At 55.1% G+C, this 25,896-nt stretch overlaps 2 protein-coding genes across 2 annotated transcripts in view; one reads left to right on the top strand and one right to left on the bottom strand.

The window, feature by feature from the left end:
• Positions 1-15,659, top strand: part of BAZ1B (bromodomain adjacent to zinc finger domain 1B) — a 50,444-nt gene extending 34,785 nt beyond the window's left edge. The window contains exons 13-19 of the mRNA XM_042791407.1: positions 149-334; positions 4,705-4,852; positions 6,394-6,541; positions 8,386-8,504; positions 10,903-11,054; positions 12,776-12,879; positions 13,465-15,659. Of these exons, the coding sequence (XP_042647341.1) occupies positions 149-334; positions 4,705-4,852; positions 6,394-6,541; positions 8,386-8,504; positions 10,903-11,054; positions 12,776-12,879; positions 13,465-13,831 (1,224 nt within the window). The 3' untranslated portion in view covers positions 13,832-15,659. The remainder of the gene's footprint in view (positions 1-148; positions 335-4,704; positions 4,853-6,393; positions 6,542-8,385; positions 8,505-10,902; positions 11,055-12,775; positions 12,880-13,464) is intronic.
• Positions 15,660-19,269: 3,610 nt separating this feature from the next.
• On the bottom strand, positions 19,270-21,502 carry FZD9 (frizzled class receptor 9). Its single transcript, XM_042791850.1, has 2 exons — positions 19,662-21,502; positions 19,270-19,356 (listed from the first exon to the last, which is right to left on the bottom strand). The coding sequence occupies exon 1, from the start codon at positions 21,467-21,469 to the stop codon at positions 19,718-19,720; it is 1,752 nt and encodes a 583-aa protein (XP_042647784.1). The 5' UTR covers positions 21,470-21,502; the 3' UTR covers positions 19,270-19,356; positions 19,662-19,717.
• Positions 21,503-25,896: the final 4,394 nt, after the last annotated feature.

Below are 25,896 nucleotides of genomic sequence, written 5' to 3'. Positions count from 1 at the left end.
GCAGCAGCAGTATCCTGGTTCCATAACCAAATATGGTAGATACTTAATGCAGCGTTGTTGTCGCGTGTGTCCATTTGCAGTACAGACCCACTTAAAACAGCACAGAGTTACATCCGGCTGTTACATGGTCATATGCTTTTCCTAACAGGTATATTCATTAGAGAGCTTGAAGGACTTTGGAGAGTGTGTGATTGCACTCCAAGCTGGTGTTGTTAAGAAGTTTCTGCAAGGTTTCATGGCCCCCAAGCAGAAGAGAAGGAAACATCAAGGAGAGGACTATATTGCCAAGGCTGAGGAGGTGGATGAAGACAAGAAAATGGCAGAAGAAGCTAAGGTATTGTTTGCTTCAGGGCTCTGTTTCAGTCTTGTAATACAACTCTTTGAGCAGGGACAATACATTTCATCAGGTACTAAATCCTGATCAGCACCTCCCCATTCCAAGTTTGGAGTGCAGTGGGTTTGTCATTTATGGGGCTAGGTGTTCCCTGTTTATTTCGAAGAGTAAAGGTACTGGCAAAATGGAAATTATACTGAGGAATTACAGTTAATTTTCTATCTGTGAGCAGGAAATGGGTCAAGTCAAATATATTACTTCCTTTGTGCAGTTTCTTACACAAGTTGGGTACTTTTATTAAAGCATATTATGGAGCATTTTTAAAGAACTTAATAGGAGTTGTATCCATCAGTGAGGACTCGTGGTGGCTTAATGCCTTTGATCCATAAAGAGGAGAGACATGTTGAGGTTTTGGTGACTGCAAGGGAGTTAGGTTCAGGTAAATATCAGCATTATGCAAGAAGAGACACAAGTCATCATGCATGGAGACAGCCACAGAAGATGCTGAACTGTGGGTTGCACACAGCTTGTCTGGACATCTGGGCAAACAAGCTTTATGTGCCTGCAGCAGAAAAATGGTATTGTGGGGCTAAATACATAGCTTTCCAATTCAAAGCTGAGAAGGGATAGAGAAAAGCTGTGGAGGATTTGGTGGGATCCTGCAGGCAGTTGAGCTGTACCAGTGTTTCATCCTAAGAGGGATGTTAATGCTGAGGGTTAGTTTCTGTGCACTAAGTTGAGTGGGACATTAGTGCCCCATGGCAAGACTTTACCCACTTCCCCTTTCAGAGTCCTCTGCCCTAATTGATCACTGACTTCAGAAGTAGCAAGATCAGAGTTGAATCAGTTGAAACATTTGAAATTCCCAACTTAAAAAATTAGATGCTTGACTGGTGTTGGGGTGTGGAGGTTTTGGTGGGTTTTTTCTAAAGCTCCTGCCAGTGTATGCTGAACTTTGTTTGAAAATCAAGCCCTTGCTGTGCTGTGGCATTGCTGTGTTAGCAGGATATTTGGATAGGCACTAGAAATTTTCGCATTCCTCAGTTGTCCTGAAGTATTTAAACTCTTCTAACTTCGAATTTTTCAGTCCTTATTGCAAAGGGAATGGAAGGCTACCTTATCCTGAAAGCTATCAACAGAATACAGAGCTGTAAAAATTAGTTAGGTCTGAGACGGAAAGGGCCTGGATCATCGCATTTCCTCTATCTACAGCAACACCATATCATGCCTTATAATGTGGGTTACACCTGTAGGGCATACTTTAAGGGTAAATCAGATTTACTACAGTATCTAAATGGTTAGTAATTTAGCAATGTGATCTCTGTATTTGAGCCCTGGTTGCTTCCCTACTATTGCTAAAGTTGTATCAGATTTCAAACCCAAGCTTTTGTTTGCCTGAAATTGTGCTGTTTTGATCACAAATGTTCAGTTAGTTTCTCCATTCTACCTTAGAGCATTGCTCTCTTACTGACATGGTTACAGAACATTGTTCAATACAGCAAGGCCATGCTTCTGCAGCGTGCTTGATTCTAGCAATTGCAGAAATTTCAGCTACAGCAACCTAGTTAGGCAAAGTGCTCTGTGTGACTGAAACGTCCTGATTTATTCTTCCTCCTCTGTAAACCAGCAGGAATGGTGGGATTTCTGAATATTGCTGAACTTGTAATCTTAAATTACTTTGAATTTTTTTTCTAGTATTACCCAATTTATCTAATGTGACTGCATACTTAGCTAATACAGCTCAGCCTTATAGGTGTATGGGTACAGATTTAAGCATTGCCAGTCTGAATGTGTGGTCGTGCAGGTCTCCCTCCGGAACACTGACTTTTGTGTCTTGCTGATGTCTCTGGAGCATTTATTTATGCAGTGCTTTCTTTATCTGGCTCAGAGTTTTCTAGACACTTGTGGTGGTACAAACAATGTTCAGCATTTTTTTGTTGGGTTTTGGGGTTGGTTTGTTTGGGTTTTGGATTGGGGTTTTGTTTGGTTGTTTTTTGCCTTAGTTTATCTGGAATGAGCTTTCTTTTTTGTCAAAGCAGAAAACCGTTATAGGTGACCTTGAAAGAGCAGCCCAGATTCAGCCAGATATGGTTACCTGATTGAAAATAAACCTGACTGTTAGGCCTTTAGAGACAAATCTGATGCATAGGCCAAGAATTATGATGTCTTTTAGATCCAGAACTGCAGTGAGAGTACATAGCAGGTAAAATACAGCATAGCCATACTGGAAAAACATACTTAATGAACTTACAGACTATACGAGCAAAATTGCAGTCCTGTGGTATGGTTATGTCTCATTTTCCCTGTGAGAAACAAGTTATGGCTTAATAGGCACCCGTTTGCTGACATAATTGTCTATACTAAGGGTTCCTGCTGGCTCAGCTACATAGCTAGAGATCATGCTGCTGAGCGGCAAAAGATTGCAACGTAGGCCTGGCTTATGACTGTTCCTGAAAATCAGTCTTGTGCCTCTGTGTTTATGCAAACGTTCCCATTTCCAGTGGCAGTAGCACTCCAGACTATCCCAGAATACAGCAGGGAATATGTGACTTCTTTGCAGTGTGACATTGCAGCACAACTGCCTGAGCATAGTGAAGAGCATGGATAAGTTATCCACCCCTGCTACTTGCTGTCAGCAGCATTTGCAAGGGAAAAGCCTAGGGCCGGGTCAGTCTTCACCTGCAGACAGTACCTCAAAGAGCAGCTTCACAACCAAGCCATTGCCATTTCAGCTGTTCAGAGGGATTTCTGTCATCTTAGGATACCAGATGAGAGCCCTTCTAGCTGAAGGTTTGTCCACCTTTACCAAAGCAGGGATTTTTCTGTCATTCTGAAGTTGAAGTGTGACTGAGGGCTTCTAGTATTTTTGTGGGGATTTTTCATTTCCCTGCTAGCTTGCTTCCTCTCTAGTCAGGAGGGTATTTCAGTCACTTCTTTCAATCTCCTATTTTGCCTAGTTGGCAGTCTGAACTCCCCTGATAATGGTACTGCTTAAATGCCATAGTCTCATGACGCTTGGGAAGCAAGACTAAAAATCTGTTAAATTCCACAGGCTTGGGGAGAAAAGTCTAAGCAAAACTTGCCAACAGCTTTTGCAGATTTATCTTGGCCCAGCAGTTACCCAGTATGTTAACAGCAAAACCCATAGAACAGTTACTTGGAAAATCAATTACACACTATGTGAAGCACCTCAACAATGTTCTGCAAAGAAATAGCACAGGGCAGTGTAATCTGCCACAGTAGGCTGTGCAGGTTTCTGTTTGTCTTGAATGTCTCAGGCTCCAGGTTCCACACTAGCAATGGCAGCAAGGATGTTGGCAGTTTAGAACAGTTTGTGTGTTTTTCCAAGCATGTAATATATGCTGTGCTTCCTCAAATTCAGTCGGAGGAGAATGTGCAACTCTGCAAAAATCCTGGGTTTTGTTTGGCTCCCGAATTGCTGTCAGCTGCAGAGTTTAGTTTTTCCCATCTGACACTTCACTGTTTGTTTTTTCATTCTCCTGGGTAGAAGAACATTAACTTGAGTCCTATTATGTCCCTGTCATGTCTAGGCCATCACCTCATTGTTGTAAAGCAAAGGATTAATGGGGTTGAACATGCGGTGGCTCTGGATTACTTCTCTGTTCTGGTGCATTTCCGATTTACCACAACATTGTTTCTAAACCTCCAGAGCCGAGTTTGAGATTTCGCATGTGGCTTGCTATGTGCAGACTCTAGCAGTTGCCTTGATGCAAATCTCAGGTTTAATGCTTTCATCCTCACTTGTAACTAATTCTGGGATTTCACATGTGCTGAGGTCATCTTGTCTCAGGAAAGCAGCTGGTTTCGTATTTGGGGCTCCAAATGCTTTGCCTGTTCAGTCTGGTTGTGGCTGATGTCACAGTCCCCTTTGCCAGCTGAGCAGCTCAGAGGACCAGGAGGACCAAGCGTGTGGCAGGTCTTGCAGATGGTCTCCAGTGCCTCCCACTGGAGGGCAGCACAGGCTGCTCCAATCCACAACCCTCCAGTGGTGCTGCCAGCTGTCTCCTAACTTTCATCCCGCATTTTCCAGTGCTAGATTTCTGCCTTTTATTTTCTTAGACTGATGATTATTTGGGTTAGACTTTCAGAGCAAGAATTTAGTGGAGTTCATATAAGTTGTTTCAGCCTGTCCACGAAATGCAAAAGGGCTCTACTGTTATGAACAAGCTGATCCAGTGAGGCTGGTTATGGATAAACCACAAATAGGACTGCTGAGGCTATGTAGAAGGAAAGAAATACAGAGTTGAGCTTTGGTTATTAAGGGCCCCAGCTAAAAGTATAAAAACGTCTTCAGACTGTAGCGAGCTGTGTCTGTGTGCTTCGTTGTAAGTTGTTAGGTCTGTCTGCAGGTTGCTTCAGCCATGGAGAAGTGGAAGACAGCAATCCGTGAGGCCCAGACCTTCTCCCGTATGCACGTGCTGCTCGGGATGCTGGATGCCTGTATCAAGTGGGATATGTCGGCAGAGAATGCCAGATGCAAAGTGTGTCGCAAGAAAGGTATGCATTCCTGCCCCACGCCTGCGTAACAGTCGGACGCTGTCACCTCTCCATGCCCTGCTTAGGCAACATGCCCTTGTCGTCTGTCACTCTGTCTTTGGCTGTATTTTGAGTTTTGAGCATCAGGATTTAGTCAGAAGCATTGATCTCACAGAAACATTTGACCCTGACTCCAATAAACCATTCTTACGAAACCAGTACATGGTCTTGCAGAACATTGCAGAGCTGCTATCCCCTGGATATTTAGCATACTTGGACACAAGTCATCTACAAATCCTTCTGGGAACACTTCTGCCACTGTCTGTTCCCTGGTTTCATTTTTGAGTTGGAATGGCCTTTGGATCTCTCAGCCTTGTCGTTTAATCCCATCTTTTACAGAAGGAATGAGCAAGGAGAGATTGGGAAGGTTATTATTCTTTGTAGCCAAATGGGAGAGAGCAAGAGTGGGAGTAGAACTGCTTGATGAGCAGTTGGTAAGGCTGGGGAGGTAACCAGACAGGTGACCAGGGACTACTTTCTCTGTCTGCACTGTAGGATGAAGGGCTGTAGAGTCTTGAAGGTGGAGGGGGAAGTAGAAGGGATGTCACCAGTGACGGACTGCTAGTATTTGTTCTGCCATAACCTCTCTTTTTGGATGGAAGCCTGGAAGAAAAAGCTTGGGAGTACATTCTGCCTCATCATGTGCTTTTTGTTTCTCTATTTGCTGAAACAGTGGTGAGAAATGAGGGCAGACAGATTTCTCGGAGAATGCTGGGGCCACTTGTTTACCAAAAGGCTATGCCATCCACCTCTTCAAAGAAATAAAGACTGAATTGGTGCAACATTCTCCTTCACTGTGGAGCCTCAGTGATATTCTAAACCAATGCAGAAACTGTCCTATCTGCTGTTGAGAGGGGATTCTAGGCAGGTGCAAGGTGGGGCTCACCTGAGATTAACAAATAATAGTTTGACAGAATTCAAGAACCAGGATTTTACAGAAAGAGACATGCTGGCAAGCTCTCTGCACCTTTTTTTTTTTTTTCTCCCCTCTTCAGTAAATGAAATAGCTTGCTCGGGACAGTCTCCCCATTTCCCTGTATCAGTGAGAAGCACAGGGAGACTAGTTCTGCTACATACTGATTTTCTTTGTAGACTTGCTACCCAAAGTAGAAAGAAGATGCTGTGCAGATTGACCAGGTAAGGCTAGAATAAGAATAGCTGCATTTATAGCTTCTTGCTAGGCTCTTGGGCATCTTTGCAGTACATTTCTCTTTCCCTGTGTTTGGCTTGAGATTTAGCCTGGGTGGAACCTATTAGGCAGGTTTCTACCTTTGCCTCAGGTGAAATCTTTGCAGAGCAAGGGACTTCGCATTGTTTTGGTTTTGTCTCTTTTTAAATGCTGCTGGTTTCCACTACAGTGGTGGAACCAAGAAGGAAGGGTCCCTGCCATCAGAGGGTACTTTGCCTCTTGCTTTGTCCTGACCTCCAGTGCTGCAGCAGCTTCTGCTTCTCAGGTTGAGCAAGGCTGTGGCACTTGTAACAAGTAAGTTGCACTCTCCTAGGTGAGGATGACAAGCTGATCCTGTGTGACGAGTGTAACAAAGCCTTCCACCTGTTTTGTCTGAGACCGGCTCTCTATGAGATACCAGATGGCGAATGGCAGTGCCCAGCGTGTCAGCCGTCTACTGCCAGGCGCAGCTCACGGGGCAGGTGAGTGACCCTCCTTTCCTTTGCATTGCCACTGTTGCACAGTTCCTAATTGTGCTTTCACCAGACGACCAAAACAGCCTGAAACAGAGCCCCTTCAGTTAACTCGGTGGCACTAGAACCAATAGAAAGGCAGTTTTTTCAGGCCGTAACTTTAGCACACCTGTGTTGTACTGACCCATGACAACTTCAGGAGTTTTAATAAATAACTTACGTTTGGCAGTGGAAACATGCACAAAACATCAACCAAAATCAGATGTGCAAAGGGCTGTTGTTTTCATTGAGTGAGCAGGTAGTTGGGTTGCTTTTTGATGGGAGTGTAGTTGGTAGCACTGCAGAGCTCTGTAGTCCACTGGGCGAGGTTACTGTTGTGTTCTTGTCAAGTTAGAGCAGGCATTACTCTAGGCTGCAGCTCAGCCCCTACTGTGCTACTAAAAGTCAGACTACAAAATGCCAGATTATTTTCTGGACCTGATAAACCTTAACAAGGCAGGAGTCCTTACAGGGCTACAGAGGGAATGTGATTTGAGGAGGAATCAAAGTTGTTCTATGCAGCAGAAATAAGTAGTTGCCTCCTGACAGCGAGGGGTTGAATTGTTTCTTAAATTGCAAGCTGGAAGTTACATGTATGTGAGATGTATTCTTCCGTCTACAATGTTGGTCCTGTGCTGGTTGTGACTGTTCTACATCTACGTGCTTGTTGGTGAGGTGAGGCTATCAAATGGCATCTAAATCATAAGCAGTCAGCAGATCCTCCCTTCCAGAGTGGCAGCACAGTAAGAGGTGTACTAGCCTGTAGCATGCAGGTGCCGTATGGCCTGAAAAGTATTGCTTACTCCCTGGGTGCCATTTAAGAGTTCATCAGGCTTGTACAAAAATGATGGGGCTTCAATGCAGCTGTTCTGGCCTGAGATCATAGTTACTTTGATGTGGCAGAGTCACCTGCAAGCTGCTCAGCTCCTGGACGAGAGCCATCAGGTGGGGTAACACCTGTCTTGCTACCTGCTTTCTGCTCTTGTCTTCCTAGCTGGGTCAGGAAAAAATTGTCTGCCTAGGAGCACTTTTGCCCCCCACTCCCAACCCCCTCCCCATACTGTGGGAGCTGATTCTTACTCCTTTCACTGCTCAAGATCCTCTTTCTCCAGAGGATTGAGACTCCCACAACAGCTTTGCCTTTGTCCTCTTTTGCCTATACATGCTGTTTTGTTTTCCTGGTTTTGTAACAGTTTGAATGCTTTAACAGACACATGCAAGAAGTCAGAACTGTCCCGGGCAGGGAGACTCTGTGGCTTCTGACATCAGAGCATGAGGAGTCTGACACTCTGCTCAGTAATAAACACACACTTAGCTGTGAATAATACCAAACGAGGTCTGTTTGCTGTAGTGCACGTGCAAGTAGCATGACAGTGGAAGGAGATAACGGGAAAATATTCCAGAAAAAAAAAAAAAAAAAAAGCCCCTCTTTTGAAACTCCTTAGCCAGGCCTGCAGACCTGGGTGTAAAACAGCAGCACATTCTCTCAAGGAGGAGCAATTGCTCAGCAGTCACAATTTAAAATCCGTTATCACATGGTCAAGGTACCTCAAAAAGCAAAAAAATATACAGATTCAGCTGTTGGGGATTTTCAGCCCAGATGTTCAGATGGTAGCCTGGGAAGTGCCCTTTTAGCTGTAGCTACAACTTGATACTCTCTGAAATACAGTAAACTGCTTCAGTCTGAGACTGGGTGTTTATTTTGCATAGAGGTGGGCAGCAAGTCCCTGCCTGTGAACAAAGAGCACAGAGGGCCCAGGGCCTCTTATGCCCAGACTCTGGTACAACAAATGTGTTTACCTGCCTTACTCTAGGAACTATGCAGAGGATTCTGCCGAAGACGAAGGTGGTGAAGGTGAGGAAGCTTCTGATGAACCAGATGCTGAGGAGGAAGAGGAGGAGGAAGAAGATTATGAAGTTGCTGGACTGAAATGTAAGGACCGTGCAGGAAAATAACAGAAGATATTAAGACTGCCTTCTGTGTCCAAAGTATTGATCCTATTTGGGACTTGTGCTTTTCCTCACACAGCGTAGGTTCTTACATGGAAACAGTGGGAGATGTGTGACAGGGGAAGACTCTGGCTGTGCTGTATGCTACCTGGGGAGCTGGGGTGAATTCTTGTCCCTTTGTGATAGAGTCAGTGCTGGCAAAGATTGAAACTGCAGTGAGCTCTTGCCCTGGGGACGCTGCTGAGTCCATTAAGACTGCTGTGGGGCGATCAGCAGGGGCTGCAGCAGGGCAGGGTGAGGCAACAGTCTTACTGGTTACTGGTATTGACAGTCTCTGCACCTACAGGGTTTGTTGGATGCTGTTAACAGACGCTTGTGGAGCTTTAACCACAACCCCCTCTCCATGCTCTTTCCCTTCCTGCCACCTCTTAACCCCTTTAAGTGCAAGATTTCTAGTGATCTGGCTGGAAGGCATTTTCACCTAGTAGCACTAGCACTTCCTCTGCCCCTTCCCGTAGGAAGGCACAGTACTTGAGGTGTGGTGTGGCCTGGACTGCCAGCACCTGTTGGTTGCGTACAGAGATTGCTCAGGATGCATAACTGTCTTATTCCTGGGAAGTTGAGTGGAATAAAAGAGCATTTTTTAGACTCCTCGATGACTGCTTCTCCTCTTAACCACTTCTTAGTATGTGTATTCACTTTGTTTTTAGGGGAATTTGTCTTGGTCTCATTTGGGCAACTTGATGCACTGAAAAGATCAGTTTTGGAATGGCACACTGCCAGCACTTGTTTTCTGTCAAAATGCCCTTGACTGACATAAAATTAACTTCAGGTTGTCCTGACCAGGGCAGATGGTAGAATCCGGAGACTGGGACCCAAAGGATTATCCCATGTTTTTCAAGGGTTTCCATCCAGGTCTATCGGTCTTGATTCCCTTGCTTTATTCTGGTTTCAGGGTTGTTCACTGATACCCTGGCTACATGCACTGCTTGTTGTTCTGCAGTGTATCCATGTCCACACTTGGAGTGTGTTCAGCCTGTGTTGCGTGGCCAAGTCAGGAGCTGAGCCAAGGTTTCCAAACAATAGCAAAAGAGGGTTACAGTCACTAAAAATAAAGCGCTAAATGCAACCCTTGGTTTCAAAGAGCATTAACATGGAAAGGTCACTGTGGAAAACTTTTGTTTTAATAGAGAAGTCCCATTAATCCTTGTGGCATTTATCCTGAGGGATATAACCTAGAATGTTGGATTGTCAGACATTTAACACGTGCCACATGCTTGACACACAAGCAGAGTGACAGCAGGCAGACGTCCCACTGCCCCAACACACTCCTTGGTGGGGGGGGGGGGACACACGCAGAAAGATGATTTATTGGACAGGGCTGGATTAGAGGCTGCAGATGAAGTGCTACAGTGTGCTGGATACAGCTTGCTCAAGCACTTGTGGCCAGGTGGAAGGAGCTTGGCTGGGGAAGACCCACACATTCTCCTGATAGAGAGGGGTCATGGGAGAAACTTAAGGCAAGGGGGTGCATCAGCACGCTTGCATTTCCATCAGTGTGAAGCTCTGACAGGCAGACTAACAAACAGGCAAGTGCCTTTCTGTGGGGTATAATGCAGCAGCCCCCATCTTGGGGAATAAAATCCCATTGTTTCCCACTTGCAGCACGTGGAGCAGCTCCTGGCTGCAGTAACTCGAGACTCCCCCTGCACACAGTTCACTTTTCAGGGGGGCTTAGCAACTGGTTTATCCCACTGTGTGGGCCACTTGTAAATGCTTCGAAAAGCACCCATCCTCGAACCTGTGAGGAGCAAGAGGGGGGGCAGCAGGAAGCCAAGGAAACTGCTTCTGTTCCTGGTGCTTTCAGAAGGGATGTTGCAGTTACCTTTGAGACAACTGTCTGTCCTTGCATTACGTCCCCTGCCCTCCCTCAAATCTCAGTGCATCAGGGCCTTTCAGCGCTTGGTCCTGCAGGCCAGAGAGGCTTGCTGCCACAGCCCTGGGCAAGCCTTACCTGCAGCAGAGGAGCTGGCAGCTCCCAGGACTCCCTTGGAGCTCACGGGTCTGCCAGTGCTGTTGGCTGGTGTGTGTGACCTCCCTTGGCAAAAGGCTGTTGCCAGACCGCAATGGCCTCCTTTTGGACAGGAGATGATTACCTGCATATCTCATCTGGAGAGGGTATCAAGAGCACAGCTGACATGAGCATGTGCTGAGTGAGGACAGGCTGACAAGAAGCTGGGTTGTTGCAATCATCTGTGGGTTCACTAACTCCTCTGTGCTGTGAGTGAGGTTCTCCCTGGTGTGTATAGCGGGGCAAAGGGCTTGTGATCTCTGCTTCCAGGTTAACCCATTCCTCTAAGCCCATGGTTTATATGTTTCAGTGAGACCCAGAAAGGCAGCCCGGGGCAAGCAGAGCACAGCCATGTACTCCTTGAGGCAGGGAAGGCACCAAAGGAAGAAGCAGTCGCTGCACCCCGCCAGGGGACCCCGGCAGCGGGCTGCACCTGTCAACGGCGCAGACATTGATGAGCTGGTAAGAGCCAAATTGCTCCCCCGAGGCTGCTCACATCATGAGTTATAAATGAAACAGGTGTCATGCTTCCTCCCCTTCCCAAAGAAATACCCCGAATCATATTGTGAAACCCGGGCTGGGCTGGGGGCGGGTTAACAAAGGGAAGCATATATCCTTAAGGGCCTGGTACAAATGAAGCACAGATATGCCAGGCATCTTTCCCCAGCAGCTTTCACACATTGTCCCCCTTGAGTAGCAGGCAGCCTGCAGCTTGTTAAAGGGTTTTAAATAGTATCCATATGTCTCTGCAGAGAGGTGGGGGGACTGAGGGGGGCCTGGATGGTCATAGAACGCCAGCAATGTTGGACCCTTGCTCCCTAGCCTTGGCCGTTTTCTGACAGTTGTTGTCCGTATGGTCACTCCCCAACCTCCAGGACATAATTTGACTGGATTAGGTTTCACTTGACATTTAAAGAATAAAACTGTATGCTCCTGAACAGAGCAGTCTTGTGCACGCATGCATGCTGGGCGGGGTGGAGCTGCAGTGTGCCGTGCTGTTTGTCCTGGGGAGAGACACACCACAGGGGATATGTGAGGATACTCTGGCCCCACAGGCCGTGTCACAAACCTCTGCTAGATCTGCCATCTGTCCCCTGAGCAACACTAGTAGCGCTGGTGTATCCTGTTGCTCTTCTTACTTAGTCTTGGTCATGATCTTTGGGCTCACTGCTGCTTGCACTGGGCGTGGGTGGGCTGGCTGCTGGATCTGCAGTGTCCTTTCAGCTGGTCTGTGTTACAGATTGGAGGGCAAGCAAACCAGCAAACCCAGCATGGGTTGTCACACCCAGCTTAGAGGGATATTCCAGGGGGGAAAATCTTAATGGAACAGCTGAGTCAGCGTCTCTGGCAAAATACTGACTTGGGGAAGAGGACTCCCCAGGGCTCTTTCACTTGCTGTTTGTCCTGAGAAGAGGTGGAAGGTGGCTTGGGAATAGTGCCCTGTGCTGTGGACCTTTCCTGCCATCTGACGTGCCCTAAGCAGCCGTGCCTCGCGAGCTGCGCGCTCAGCGCCAAGGGAAGGTCCCTGTGCTGGTGGCTGACCTGCTGCGGGTGCCTGGGCAAGTGGCTGACCTTGTGTTCAGCCTGTGTATGGGACAGCAGTGCTCAAGGCATCAGCTGCTCTTTGGTATTTAAAATGGCATGGTTGGCTCTACAACGTCAGTACAGCAGCAGCACAAGTGCTTTTTCCCCCTGCCTCTTGCATGCTGCCTGCCAGGGGCTCAGAGAAGGCAGGGAGAGGGAATTTATGCTCTCCGTTTGCTGTCAGTTATTCTTCGGCTGCTTGTTTTGACCATGTTGCCTTTGAACCTACCTTGAAAAAGCTTGCCTGTCCCCAGAGAAAAGACAGGCTGCTTGTGAGCTATTCCCACCAGAGTTTACGGATGGGGCTCCTGTTCTGTAACCCAAGCTGCCGCCGCGTGTCTCGGCTGTTACCATCAAAGGTACTGCAGCACAGCAGTTTGCCTTTTGATTATTGTGGAAGATGACTGTACTTGAGAGACTTGAACTTTGTTTCTGCAGGAGCACTGCATATCCCCAACCATTGAGACCCTAGCGTGTGAGTGAGAGGATTAAAAAGAAAAGCTCTACGAAGAACCAGCTGCTTTGGCCTCAAAACTGTTTGCTGAACACTAAAACCTGTAGTGGTTCCCTCCTTCTAACAGCATCCTTTGTGTGGGCAGGTCCTTCAAACAAAGAAGACGGCACGTCGCCAAAGCCTCGAGTTGCAGAAGTGTGAGGAAATCCTCAGCAAGCTGATCAAGTACCGCTTTAGCTGGCCCTTCAGGTGAGGGCAGGTGACCTCCTCCTGCTCTGTGGGCACAGGGCTGCCCACAGGCAGTGTGTAGGTGTGGGTTGGCCGTGCTGCAGTCCTGCTGGATCCACTTGCTGTGGGATTGGGGTTTCAAAAGAAAGTTACGGCTAGGAAGGGAGTGAAGCTGCTCCAGAAGAAACCACCACGTTCTCTCAGTCCTCTGCTGGCCTGAAGACGTGGGGACCTTCCGAGGTGGTGTAACAGGGTGGGGGGCTGTGAGACAGAGGGGAGGCTGTGGCGGGTGCTTTCTGCAGCCCCCCAAGATTTGCAGGGCGCTGTGTAGAAGGTAGCCATGCCTGCCCCGTGCCCGTCCCCACACCTGGACCAGCATTCTGGGCTAGACAAGCCGCTGACCTTCCCGTCGCCATGCAGCCGTGGGGCTGGCGTGGCTGTGGCGCTGTCGAGCTGCAGCCTGGGCTCGTCACAGCGCTGCAGGGCCGTGGGTCGGGGCTGTGGCTCGGGCGAGTGGGCTGGAGGTGATGCTCCTCGGCAGCTCTGCCCTGCATGCGGCCGGCGCTGCCACTCCTCCTCCTCACTGCGTGGCTCTTTGTTCGGCAGGGAGCCTGTGACCACGGAGGAAGCCGAAGATTACTTTGAGGTCATCAGCAACCCTATGGACTTCCAGACTATGCAGAGCAAGTGCTCTTGTGGCAATTACCGCTCGGTGCAGGAGTTCCTCTCCGACATCAAGCAGGTGTTCTCCAATGCTGAGCGCTACAACCAGAATGGTAGTCACGTACTGTCCTGCCTGGAGAAGACAGAGCAGTGTTTGATTGACATGGTGCACAAACACCTGCCTGGCCACACGTATGCACGCAGGAAACGCAGGATGCTCTCTGACAGGTGTCAGGGACTGGAGGAGCAGGATGGGGACAGTGAGTCAGAGCCCCTTGAACATTCCCAGGGGCGGAAAAGAAAGAAATGAGGGATGGGGAGACTAGGGGGAGAGCCAGAGCTGGAACAGGCCTTCTGGTGTTGCCGGGCAGCAGGACGGGTTGGCGAGGGAGTTGGGAAGCAGCAGGCACTTTCTCTATTAATCCAGCCTTCCCTTTGGCCCATCCTAGTTTTAACTTTTCGCAATTTCCTCAAGTGTGTGGTCATCCATTGAGCGAGCAGAGATGACTTCCTGCAAAATCCACAAAGCTCTGAACGGGGTCTGTCCTGCTAGGAGGGGAAGGTGGGAGGGCGGGAGGAAGGCCTGGCCAAAGCCTGGCTGGGCAGGGGAGCACGGAGCGCGCTCCAGCTCAAGTGCTGACAGCTTCCTCCCCTCTGCGAGCGGCCAGCGCCGGAGCATGGTGGGACCTGTGCTCTCTGCTGCCTGTGATGTGAAACCAGCCTTGAGCTGGTGCAGGGAGGGATCATATTGCTTCACGGAAGGACTGGGTGCGATCAGGCCAATGGGCTGCTAGTTCTTGTATGTATATATTTATATGGTGTTAATTTTGAGCCCCTTGTGAAGGGCTGCATAGGGCAAGCAAGCACAGCACTTACATTTATGGAGATACGGCTTTCACCAGCATCCTAACACAATTGGCTTTGAGGTGCTCTTGCTTTTCCCTTTCTCTCCTCAAGGAGCAATCTGTAGAGGTTGCTCTCTGAGGAGGGTGGTTCTGAGCTCAGCTCTTCACACATACGCAGCAAAGAGGAGGCAGTTGGCCTCCTTGCTCACCTTGAACAGCACACAATGATGTAGCCCTTTGGATGAAACGAGTGCCAGAAGCATACTGGAGAGCGTGGTTTTCTGCATGCCCTGGAGGGAGCTCCGGGGCAAGGGGAGCAGCAGAAACACATCCTGTGTAACTTTTTAAATTAATTTTCTAGTTAAAAGTGGCTTGTTTCTAGCTGTGATCTTGTACAAAGAACACCTGTAAAATACCGTTGTCTTGCTTTGGCACATGTACAGTTTATATGAAATCGTGTTTGCTTTATATTTTCCCCCTGTTCTAAAACTCATTTTCCTACCAGTAGCTGGAGTTAACACTGGGGGACTTGTTGGCGGGGGGGGGGGGATGTCTCCCAGTCCCTCTCTGGCTGTGCTCTCGCCATGTTTTATAGTGACACCTTCCCTAGCTCACCTCCCTTGCACCCCCCAGAGCAGTGAGGACTGTCCTGCGCTGGCTGCCCAGTCCAATCCTGCTGGGAGGTGGCTCTGCTGCAGCCCCAGCAGTGGCTCCTGCTCCCCGAGATACTGACTTTTCACTAAGAAAAGGGTGTGTTTTTTCATCACCTCTTCCTCTTCATCATGATAGGTTTTGATCATACAATCAGGGCTTGAACTTTTTATTACAGAAGTCTTCAATTTGGAACAAACCAGCCCCAGGGCTGCTCTGTACTGGTTTCATAACAGAAAAGCAAAAGCATCTGTTGCAGCTCCTGTGATTTCTGAAGAAAAAAAAAATCTTCAGTTAAAAATTGCAGCCCAGTTTTGTGAACTTTCTAGGTTTTTAACAGGTATTCGTTTCAGTTCTGGACTGTTGATGGCTGCAGAAAGTAGGCAGGTTTCCAGCCCCATCCTTCCCTTCTCCCCAGCCTCAGCTCCGTGCCCCACAGAATAGCACTGATGTATTTCGCACGTCCCCTTCAGAGGCTTTGTTTTGTTCTGTTCATAGAGAACATTTTCTGCAGGTCCTATATGGAACTGTACATTTTCTAAAAATAAATGTTATTTGGGGGGGAGGGGGGTTTCTGCTAAGGGCTGTACTTGTAATAAGTTGGAAACTTAAAAATAAACATTATGTACTTGTGTTTGTAAATCCGGCTTGCAGTGAGTCCTTTGCGGGTGCCCTGGCTTTGTATGGGACCGCCTGGGCTGTCTCTGTCTTGCCCAGAGCCCCCATCAGACGTGGTATCTCTGCCTTCGGGAGGGAAAACGGAGCTCTCCTGAGGGGAATACGGGGGGGTGATGGGGGGGTTGAACCGTCTCTGCTCTTCCCACCCCAGCGTTGCCTGGCTGGATGGCCATTAAACCTGCTTCCCCTGTTCTGCTAACGTGCGTTTTGGAGCCACGGCCTTGGCTGCGGCTCAGAGAGCCGCAAGGACAGTCCTCGCCAGGTCTGAAAGCGCCACCCCCGGCACACCGCCCCGGTCTCTTGCAGCCCAGGGGGGACGTGCTGGGCACCGACGGGGTGAGCTGCGGAGGTGGTGAGCGGCGCTGAGGTGCAGCCCCTCATCTGCGAAACAAACATGTTGGCCAAAGTTTTCCCTGCATTTCTGCCAGTGCTGTGCTGCCGGGAGGACAGTGGTTTCCCCTGTGTCTTTGTTCTCCTTGCTCGAGCTAAGCTGGGAGGGCTCCGGCCAGGTCAAGCTCTGCTGAGCAGAGGAAATCCCCTGATGGGTTTGAGGGCTGGAAGGCTCTCGCTGACGGACAGGTGCCGCTTTCCCCAGAGAAGCCTCATCCCTTCCCCACAAGAGGTGGTTTGTCTCGCCGGGCATGCACCGGGACCTGGGTGAATCAGAGTGTGACTCAAGCTGGGACCTTTCTAGGCCTTGGTGTGGAGACCTCACACCAGCATCTGCTCCGAGACCTTTTTGGAGACTTGCTTTTTATAGCAGCCCCTGCATGGCATTAGTATCCTGAGCAGGGGCTATAAATAGCTGGCCCCACGCCTGGCCCGCGAGTGCGCGGGGTTGGGGGGGAGCCGTGGCCCTGCTGCCCCTTGCGGGACAGTCACCGACCGGCCCAGCCGCACCTGCCACCTCGCCAGAGCTGGCCAGTGATGAGCCCCAGCAGGCTAATTAATCTGTGTTTTCTGACGTTCCAGCACGGCCTCATGAGGCCATGGGGCTGCAGCGGGCGAGGAGCCTTGAGCTTGGTCCCCCCTTGGCTTCCCCATGGCTTAATTATTAATATCAACCAATTCATAGTCAGAGTAAGAGGATTTTTAGCACGTTCCCAGAGCACAGCGACCTCCCTTCTGCTACTCAAAACCTGGAGGGGGGGGTCGTGCCTCGTGGGGGAGGATAACGTCCACAGCTCAGCGAGTGCTGGGGGCGGTAGGCTTGACTTCACACTTAGCTGGGCCAAGACCTTGGGGTGCCCTGACTGCACGCTTGCCAGCTCAGCCCCTGCAGCCATCTGTCCTGCTGGACGGCACCACGGACGGGTGACCATGGCAGCAGCACCCGAGCTGGGGGGGGGGCTGCCCCTGTGGGGCCGGGGCAGTGCTGAGCCCCGCTTGCCCCTTGCGGGTGGGCTTCTGTGGCCATCCCAACCCTGCTGGGGCCAGGCGTTGGGCTGCCTCTGCCTTTGCAGCTGCTCGGGGTAGGATGGCAAGGGGGTGCAAGGATGGTCTTGGGGCAGTGGGGGGGGGCCACAGAGGATGGCCGAGCCCCCCCCCCAGCACAGGGTCGCAAGCGGCTGCGACGAGGGGACAGACAGTGTCCCTGGCACAGAGCCCCCTCCAAGGGGCAGCCCTGCTTTGGGGCGGGCTCTGCGGGAAAGCTGCCCCCCCAGTGGGGCCAGCCGTGCCCAGCGCTGTCCGGGCTGCCGGGGCTGATAGCGTGGGGTGGTCGGGTGCCAGCAGCCCCACCGCTGCCCGACGGCTGGTCCCGCCGGGCCCCGGCTGCCTGGGCGAGCACCCGTGCGGCAGCGAGTCCCTCGGCGGGTGCCGGGGTGCTCAAGGGCAGGCTGTCCCTGCCAGGCTCCGGCCCGGGCCACGCGCGCACCCAGCGCCAGCGCCGCGCCGCGGGTCCACGCCTGCGAGCCAAAGGTGCAGCGAGCTGGCTCCAGGCTCAGCACTGCGGGGCTGCCTGCCCGCCTGCAGCTTTTTTTGGGGGGGGGGTTTAGTGCACAGGCTGCGCCCCAGCACCGGGACACAGCTCCTGCCCTGCACTGTGCCCAGCACCCCGGGCTGGACTTTGGAGCCTGTCCCGCAGCCAATATTGACTCACCAGCCCCGGGTCACAGCCCTTTTATCTGCCCAGACAAACCCTCCCACGCCAGCTGGGGACCCCGTGAGGCTGCGACCCACCCCCGGCAGTAAGGGCCATGGGGGGGGTGGTCCCTGCCCTGCCCCCCATCACCAGCCTGGGGAAGAGGCACACCTGCCTCCCAGCACCCCAAATCCAGTGCAAGACCCTCAGTGACCACCCCCACACACCCCACACCCCCCCCCCAGCAGTGAGGGGGGAGGCTCCTTGGCAGCTCGGCTGCTGCGCCGGCTCCGGGGGGGGGGGGGGGGGGGAAGGCAAGAAGCTTTTCTCAGCTCAGTCGTTCGACTTCTCCCACTGTCCCTGCACCCGTGGGGCGGCGGGCGAAAGGCGCTGCGCTGCATCAATCCCCGCAGCACAAAGCCCCCGCGGTGGGCGAGGGGCTGCCAAACCCAGACCCTGCTGCTACCTCTGGCTTGGGGGGGGGTGGGGGTGGGGGTGGCAGTGGGTGTCTTGCACTGCTCCTTCAGCTGCAGCCCCGACACCGGGCTCCGAGCTACAGGGGATTCGCTGGGGTCGGGGCTGAGGCCGAGGGGTGTTGGTGCGGGCGGGCAGTGGGAGCTAATTTGATTGCTGAAGAGAGGGGCCCTTGCTGGCTTGTTGCTCCCTGGGCAAGAGGGAGAGTGGACCCAGACACCCCCAGGGGGGCCCAGCACCGCCCCAGCCTGCACACCGGCTAATTAAGAGGCAATTAGATGATGGCAGGCGTGAGCTGCCAAGCTGTCTCAGGTCAGGGTGGGCAGCGGCCCCCACTGCCGAGCCCCCAGCAGAGCCACCCTGCCCGGGAGGACAGTGGCACCGCTGCCTGCCTGCCACCCCGGCCACCCCGGGGCACGGACGGCCCCGGCTCCCCCCGCCAGCCCCGGCGACACCAGCTGAGGCTTGAATTTCCCTCCGGACAATGGGGAAGGCAAGCTGGGATTGTAACCGGAGCAGGGGATAAATAAAGCTGCCCAGAAGTTTTCCATTACCCACACCTCGGGCTTCTGCGTGGGACATCAAAGCTGAGAGCCCTCTGCCCCAAAGTCCCGTGCCCCCAGCCCATCACCTCGGCTCCTGGCCTGCCATGCCCTGGGTGCCAGAGCGCCGAGCCCCCTCGCTTGGCACCGAGGCCCCAGCAGGCGATGGCACCGACACAAATCACCTACCGAGTGCTGAGTGGAAAAGATGATTCGTTAGCATGACAGCGCAGGAAAACCCTCCTCCTCGGCTGGGAGGCGGCGGGCGCCAGAACCAGCCCCGGGGAAGCCACGGCGGGGGCTGGATGCAGGGACCCCCCCCAGTATCACACTCCCACCGCAGCTGGCAGCACCCCAGCACGGCACACGCCTCCTCTTTTCGCCAGCACGACCCCCACAGGCCTGGCATGCACCCGCCACAGGGACTGTGGCCCCGACCCACTCAGCCGAGGAGGGGGGGCTCCCATGGGGCTGCTCTTGACCCCCTCCAATTCCTCCAAACAGCACCAGGCTCAGTTGAAATAACACATCCAGGGTTTATTGTTTTTTCCATTCCTCGCAGCTAATGATTAAAAAAAAAAAAAAAAAAAATCTAAAATAAATTACAGAATTAAATAAACATGGACTGGATTATTCCCCTCCCTGCCCCATCCCCGCGGCCCCCCAAAGAAAGCGTTAGAAGAGTCACTGGATTTGGCAACAGCAACAACAACAAAATAACCTCTAGGAAAAAGCAGCTACTTGTCGGGGTCAAGTGGTGCCAGGGGGGGTCCCGCGGGCCTCGCCACCCCAAACCAGTGTTCATCCCTCCTCCCGCCACTGCTCAGCCTCTGCCCTCGCCCCCAGCGGCATCCCCTCGCCCCTTACCCGTGAGGCTGGCTTCCCCCGGCAGGCCGTCCCCAGGGATGGGGGCAGCCCCCACTCTAGACGTGTGTCGGGTTGTCCAGATACGGGTCTGTCTTGGTCATGTGCAGCATGACTGTGGGGGCTTTGTAGTGGCAGTGCACCCCGCCACAGCTCACCCCGCTGCAGGGCTTGCCCCTCGTCCTCATGCCCAGCTTTCTGTTGCACAGGCTCTGCCAGGTCTGCAGCGTCTTGGAGCTCCACACCCACACCCCACTGGTGATGCCCACCACCAGTGACATGAAAATCTTTAGCATAAAGACGGCCACGGTGGGCACCGAGGCCTCCAAGGAGCAGTTGGCGGCGCGCCGGCCGGGGAGGTGCAGGCAGCCGTGCTCCAGGGCCCTGAGGTTCCAGTAATCCACATTCAGGCGCTCGTAGAAGTAGCAGACGATGACGCAGGTGGCCGGGACGGTGTAGAGGATAGAGAAGACCCCAATTTTCACCATCAGCTTCTCCAGCTTCTCCGTGTTGGTGCCGCCCGTCTTCATTATCTTCCGGATGTGGAAGAGGGCCACAAAGCCCGTGAGGATGAAGGAGGTGCCGATGACCAGGTAGCAGGAGAGGGGGATGAGGACGAAGCCGGTCAGGGCGCTGACATCCATGCTCCCCACGTAGCACAGCCCCGTGAGCTCATCCCCTGCCACCTTCCGCATGGTGAGGATGACGATGGTCTTCATGGCCGGGATGCCCCAGGCAGCCATGTGGAAGTAGCTGCTGTGGGCCTCAATGGCCTCGTGTCCCCACTTCTTCCCAGCTGCCAGGAACCAGGTGAGGGTGAGGACGACCCACCAGAGTGAGCTGGCCATGCCGAAGTAGTAGAGGATGAGGAAAACGATGGTGCAGCCTGTGCTCTCCAGCCCCTCCTGGATGATGTAGAGCTCGCCATTCTCCCGGTCACAGGCAATGTTCTCGGCTCCCGCCACCGAGCGGATGATGAAGGCCATGGAGTAGACGTTGTAGCACATGGAGAGGAAGATGATGGGCCGCTCGGGGTACTGGAAACGGTGGGGGTCAAGCAGGAAGGTGAGGACGGTGAAGGCGGTGGAGACGAAGCAGAGGGTGGACCAGACGGCCATCCAGATGAAGGCGAAGTCCTTGTCCTCCCGGGACCAGTAGACGTCCACCCCGGGAGAGCACCGGGGCGCGCAGGAGAGGCTCTTCTCCACGTACTGGAACTTCTCAGGATTGTCGCAAGCCTCCAGGCCGTTGGGTCCCCGGCCCTCAGCAGTGCCAGGCGGCCAGGGCCGGGGGGCCACTGGCAGCATGCCCTGGCCCTTGTGGGGCTCAGCGGCCGAGGCGTTCTCGGGGGCCTCCATGCAGAGGGCGTTGGGATCGTTCTTGGTGGGCAGCTTGCCGCAGTCGAGCGACTCGGGCCAGCCGAAATTGAACTGCTCCATGATGGGGACGCACTTGTGGCGCGCCTGCTCGCACATGGGGCGGCAGGCGGGGATGCTGGCGCTCACCTGGTCGGTGCACATGGGCGCGTAGAGGGAGCAGAGGAAGAAGCGCAGGTGGACGTGGCAGCCGTACTCCACCAGCGGCGCGAACTCGTGCAGCTTCAGGGCGGCCTCGCGCTGGCTCTCGTGGCCCAGCAGGTTGGGCATGCGGGTCAGGTTGTACCCGATGCCCCGGCACATGGGGATGTCGACGGGCTGGCAGCGCGCCGCCCGCCCCCGCGGCCCCTCCAGCCCCGCCAGCTCCAGCCCGCGCCCGGCCGCCGCCAGCTGCCACAGCGCGGACAGGGCCAGCCGCAGCCGCAGCGCCGCCATCGCCGGGCCCCGGCCCCGCGGCTACAGAGCCGCCATCGCCCGGCCCCGCCGCCCCCGCGCCCCCGGGACGGCCGCTCGCTGCTGCTGCTGCTGCTGCGGAGGAGGAGGAGGAGGCGGCGGCGGCGGCGGCGGCGCGCCGGGGCTGCTCGCCCCGGCCCCGGCCCCGGCCCCGGCCCCGGCCCCGGCCCCGGCCCCGGCCCCCCGCGCCATGCGGCGGCGGCCCCGCCGAGCGCCCCGCGCCCCCCGCGCCCGCCGAGCCCCGGCCGCGCCGCGCAGCGCCCGCCGCCCGCTGCGGCCCCGCCCCGCCCCGCGGGGACACGCCCCTGGGGCGGGGCCGCACCGGGACACGCCCCCCGCCCCCCCACACACACCGGGGAGGGGCGGGACCCGCACCGGCAGCGGCACCGCCAGCGACACCGGGACCCGCACCGAGACCCGCAGCGGTTCTCCCCCCGCGCCAAGGCGCACGGCGCCCACGTGCGAACACCCACCCCGACACAGCCCCCCCCGCGCGGGGCTACGTCCCGCCCAGCCCCCGCGGCTGCGGGACACAGACCCCCTACACCCGAACACCGCCGCCCTCACCCCCACCCCCCTGCGCACCCCCCCCCTCCGCACCTACACACACCCCACCCCACCCCCCCCCCAGCCCCCCAGCACGTGGGCACAGGAACACGCGTGGCCCCACACCCCCCGGGTGCTCCCAGGGGGACCTTTCGGGGCGCACAGCCGGGCGGGCGGCCGGGGTCACTGGGGAACAGCGAGCGCCAGGCCGGGGCAGCCCCTGGGGAACCCCCCCCCTCTCTGCAGGCTGGTGACGTGACCTCCCTCAGCGTGGGGACAGAAAGTGCCGCTTCGGTCCTGCTGCTGAGAACCGGGAAATCCACGTGGCCGCCGTGCACCCACCCGCACCCCGCACGGCGCAGAGGGGGTGCCTGTTCCCACGGGGCCCGGGGGCCGTGGTGGGGCAGTGGCATGGGTGAGGAGAGCCGTGTCCCCTCCCAGCACCCCTCATCCCCGGGCGTCCCCCAGGACTGGCGGCAGGGCAAGGTGCCCCATCCCTACGGGCAGGGGACGGCAATGCCACCCGGCACGGGTGATGTGCAAGGCCAGGGCAGCACCCGGGTGGTGACACCAGTCAGAGGGGCTGAGCTGGGGCTGCCAGCTCCCAAAATCCACCGTCCCACTCACGGGGTGACAGATCACCTGGGCTGGGGGCAAGGGTGCCCAGCCGGAGAAGCCAAGGGTGCTTGGGTCAGCAACAAAAACACGCTGCGGGGGGTGGCAGCACCCCTGGGGACAGGCTCTGCTGCCACCTTCACGGGATGCCACCAGCTGCCCCTCCATGTCCAGGAGCTCCCGATCCCACATTGGTCCTTGGGGTGCCAGCGCAGGGTGCTCTGTGCCATCCCCAGCACCCGTTCGCAGTGGGGGACACCGGCGTCTCGGCTGTCCAAAGGGCAGTTTGGGCAGGGTCCCCGGGGTACCCGGCTGGGGCACCCGGCACGCAGTGCCTGGCCGTGCCGGCAGCGGGTGGGGGCACAGGCTGGCACCGGGGGGTCCGGGCACCGCGCCGTTCCCAGGCATTCCTGCAGCCCTGCGGTTTCTTTAGTAACAACATAACAACCTGTCAACACGGCTCCTAATCGCCAGCCGCATGCTGACACCCCGGCCATACATTATTTAAACATCTCCAATTCAGTGCTATAAGGAAATTCCATGGGAGCCGCTTATCGGTTATTGTAACGGTGCAGGAGATAAGCTGTCGCCCTGGAATTTCCCTCTAGCATGGAGTGACTGCTCACCCGGCTCCAGAGCCCTGGGAAACAGTTTATTTTGGGTGCTGAAGGGGGCTTTGTCCCCTCAGCTGCCAGCTCGGGAGGTTGTTGGGGAGGCTCCCCAGAAAGCACTGTCCCATGCGCTCGGGTGACACAGAGCAGCAGCCAGCTTCGGGGGGCTCCGTGCCCTGGGTCGAGGCCACACTCCTCCTTCCATGCTCGAAGAAATGGGTGTTTAGGGGGTATTTTTAGCTGCGGTCTGGAGGCAAATCATCACCCACAGATGTGCTGGTAGCCATGGCTGTGTCTGCCACAGCTGGGATGGAGGTGGGACCCACGAGGTGCTGGGCCTTGTCCCTCATCCCACCCACCCCCAGCCCCAGGATGCGTGTCCTGCATGGGGTGAGGGACCCAAGGGTGGCACTGCCACCACTCCGGGGCACCCTAAAGCCCAGCTCCTGCCACCAAGACATCCCTTTAGGGAGGTGTTTGCTAAGGAAAGCTTGGAAACGTCACCTGGAAAGACCCAAATGCCTCAGAGCCTAGCTCTGGCTGCCCAGCGAGGGTGTGGGCAGGCAGCAGGCATGGCAGGGCCCGTGGGCAGGGGCTGGATGGGACCCCAGGGTGGCAGCCCCAACACCCCTGCTCACCCTCACGGATGCCCAACCCATGCCCAACCCTCATGGGTTGCAAAGGGTTAAAGGTGGGGGGGGGGGGAAATGCACAAATCTTTTAATTTAAATAAAGTCTTTTAATTTAATTTTGCTTTAATATGTAAAACTGTTGCTCTTGGCAGGAGGTGCCGCAGCCCAGCCAAGAACAACACATGGATTTTCAGAGTCAAGGGGCTCCTTTTAACATAGAGGAGCAGCCACCCCTCACCTCTGTCCCGCACCCTGGGGTGGCACCCTGGGGTGCTCCTCTCCCACCCCAACACCCTCCTTGGGTGCTCCAAGTCCTGCCCATGCCCCAGGGACCCGCAGTGGGGACAGCAAAGGACCCACGGAGCCCTTCCCAGAGCTTCATCCCACCTGTGGTGGTGGGCAGGGGGGGTCCCACCAGTATTCCAACCCTGGGCCAAGTCTTGCCCTTTCATTGCACCACTGCCTGTGCCTGCTGGGGAGCGACTGCTGCACCCATGCCTGCACCCCGGGGGTACCCAGGTGGCCGGGGGGGGGGGGACACAGCACGTTGCTCATTGCCAGGATGGGGACATCACGGCCGTGCACAGAAGCCAAGATCTCCAGCCAGTCTGGAAGCCCCACAGTGAAAACAAGAACACCAGGTAGAGCAACAGAGCCGATTTACGGCCTTGGAAGTGGCCCTGGGCTGGGAATCCAATATCAATAGCTGGAAGAAAGGGTTCACAGAGGCTGCACAGAAATCCTGCCCGGGAAGCAGCCAGGCCAGCGGAGCGGGGCCGTATCGCAGGAGCCCGGGAGCCTGTGGTTCCTGGCAGCAGCTTTGCCCCATTTCCTTTCTTCCCGTCAACAGTGCTTGCAAACCTGTGCAAGAGCCTCAGTGAGGGGAGGGGGAAGGAGAGAAGGAAGGCCCGCGGGTGGAGAAAAATCCCCCCCCTGCCACCCTGGGGTAAAGAGAGGCTGCAGCAATGCCCCTCTTGCCCAGCCATGGATGGGTCCTCCCTGGGCTGTAGGGCAAGGGGGGGGATCCTCCTTGGCACCAGCGGTGGGGACAGCCTCGGTGGGAGCCAGGGAGGGGGTGATGGAGCAGAGGAGAGAGTGATGGAGCAGGGGAGGTGGTGATGGATCCAGGGAGGAGGTGATGGAGGTGGGGAGGGGCTATGGAGCTGGGGAGAGGGCAGTGAAGGTGGGGAGGGGTCAGTGGGGCAGGGGATGGGGCAATGGAAGCAGGGAGGGGGTGATGGATTTGAGGAGGGGGCGATGGAGCTGTAGAGGGGACCGTGGACCATGGAGCTGTGGCCAGAGCAGGCACGACTTGCTGCAGGGTGGTGAGGGGCCCCGTGCCAGCTGTGCTGCCCTCGCCCCTGCCCCTCCCCAGCAGGCTCTGCCTGCCCGAGCCCACCGACCCTCGGGGGTCCCAGCTACCCCCAGCACCAGCTTCGCAGGCAGGGAAAACCCAAATAGCAAGGAGAGGTCACTGGCCGTACCCAGGGGTGAACATGGGCTCTGTGGCACCCCCATGCTCTCCCTGCCAGCCCGGAGGGAGGGCGATGGCACAGCCCCGCAGGGATCCGGCGGGATAATTTTCCCTTCCTGAAGAATTTCACAGGAATAGCTGGCGCGAAAAGGCCAGCAGCTTCGATTTCAAAGGGATGCCAGTGCTGGGGCCAGCTGGGCTGGCAAGCAGGTCCATCCTAGAGGGGGCCATCCCGGGAGTACCCCACGCCAGGCACCCTGCAGGGCTGCGGGCTGGCACCCACCCGGCCGACGGGGCAGCCTCCCCTGCCCCAGACACTACGTCCTTGGGAACACCCTCCCATGGACTAGCAGGAGAGATCCTCAAGCCCAAACCCTTCCTACCCCCAGGCAAGGTCCTGTGCGATGCAGATGCAGCCACGTGCGCACTGGACTGTGCGTGCCATGGGGCAAGTGATGCTCTGTGCCCCACGGCCTCTGTGAGCGACCTGCCAGGCTCCCTGCCACGGGCAGGCGGCAGCGGGGTGGGAAG

Source organism: Tyto alba, unplaced genomic scaffold, assembly GCF_018691265.1.
Source record: "Tyto alba isolate M040663 unplaced genomic scaffold, T.alba_DEE_v4.0 Super-Scaffold_19, whole genome shotgun sequence".
In the NCBI taxonomy this organism is placed as follows: Eukaryota; Metazoa; Chordata; class Aves; order Strigiformes; family Tytonidae; genus Tyto; species Tyto alba.
The sequence above is the reverse complement of the archived record's forward strand: the minus strand, read 5'-3'. Positions and strand labels throughout refer to the sequence as shown.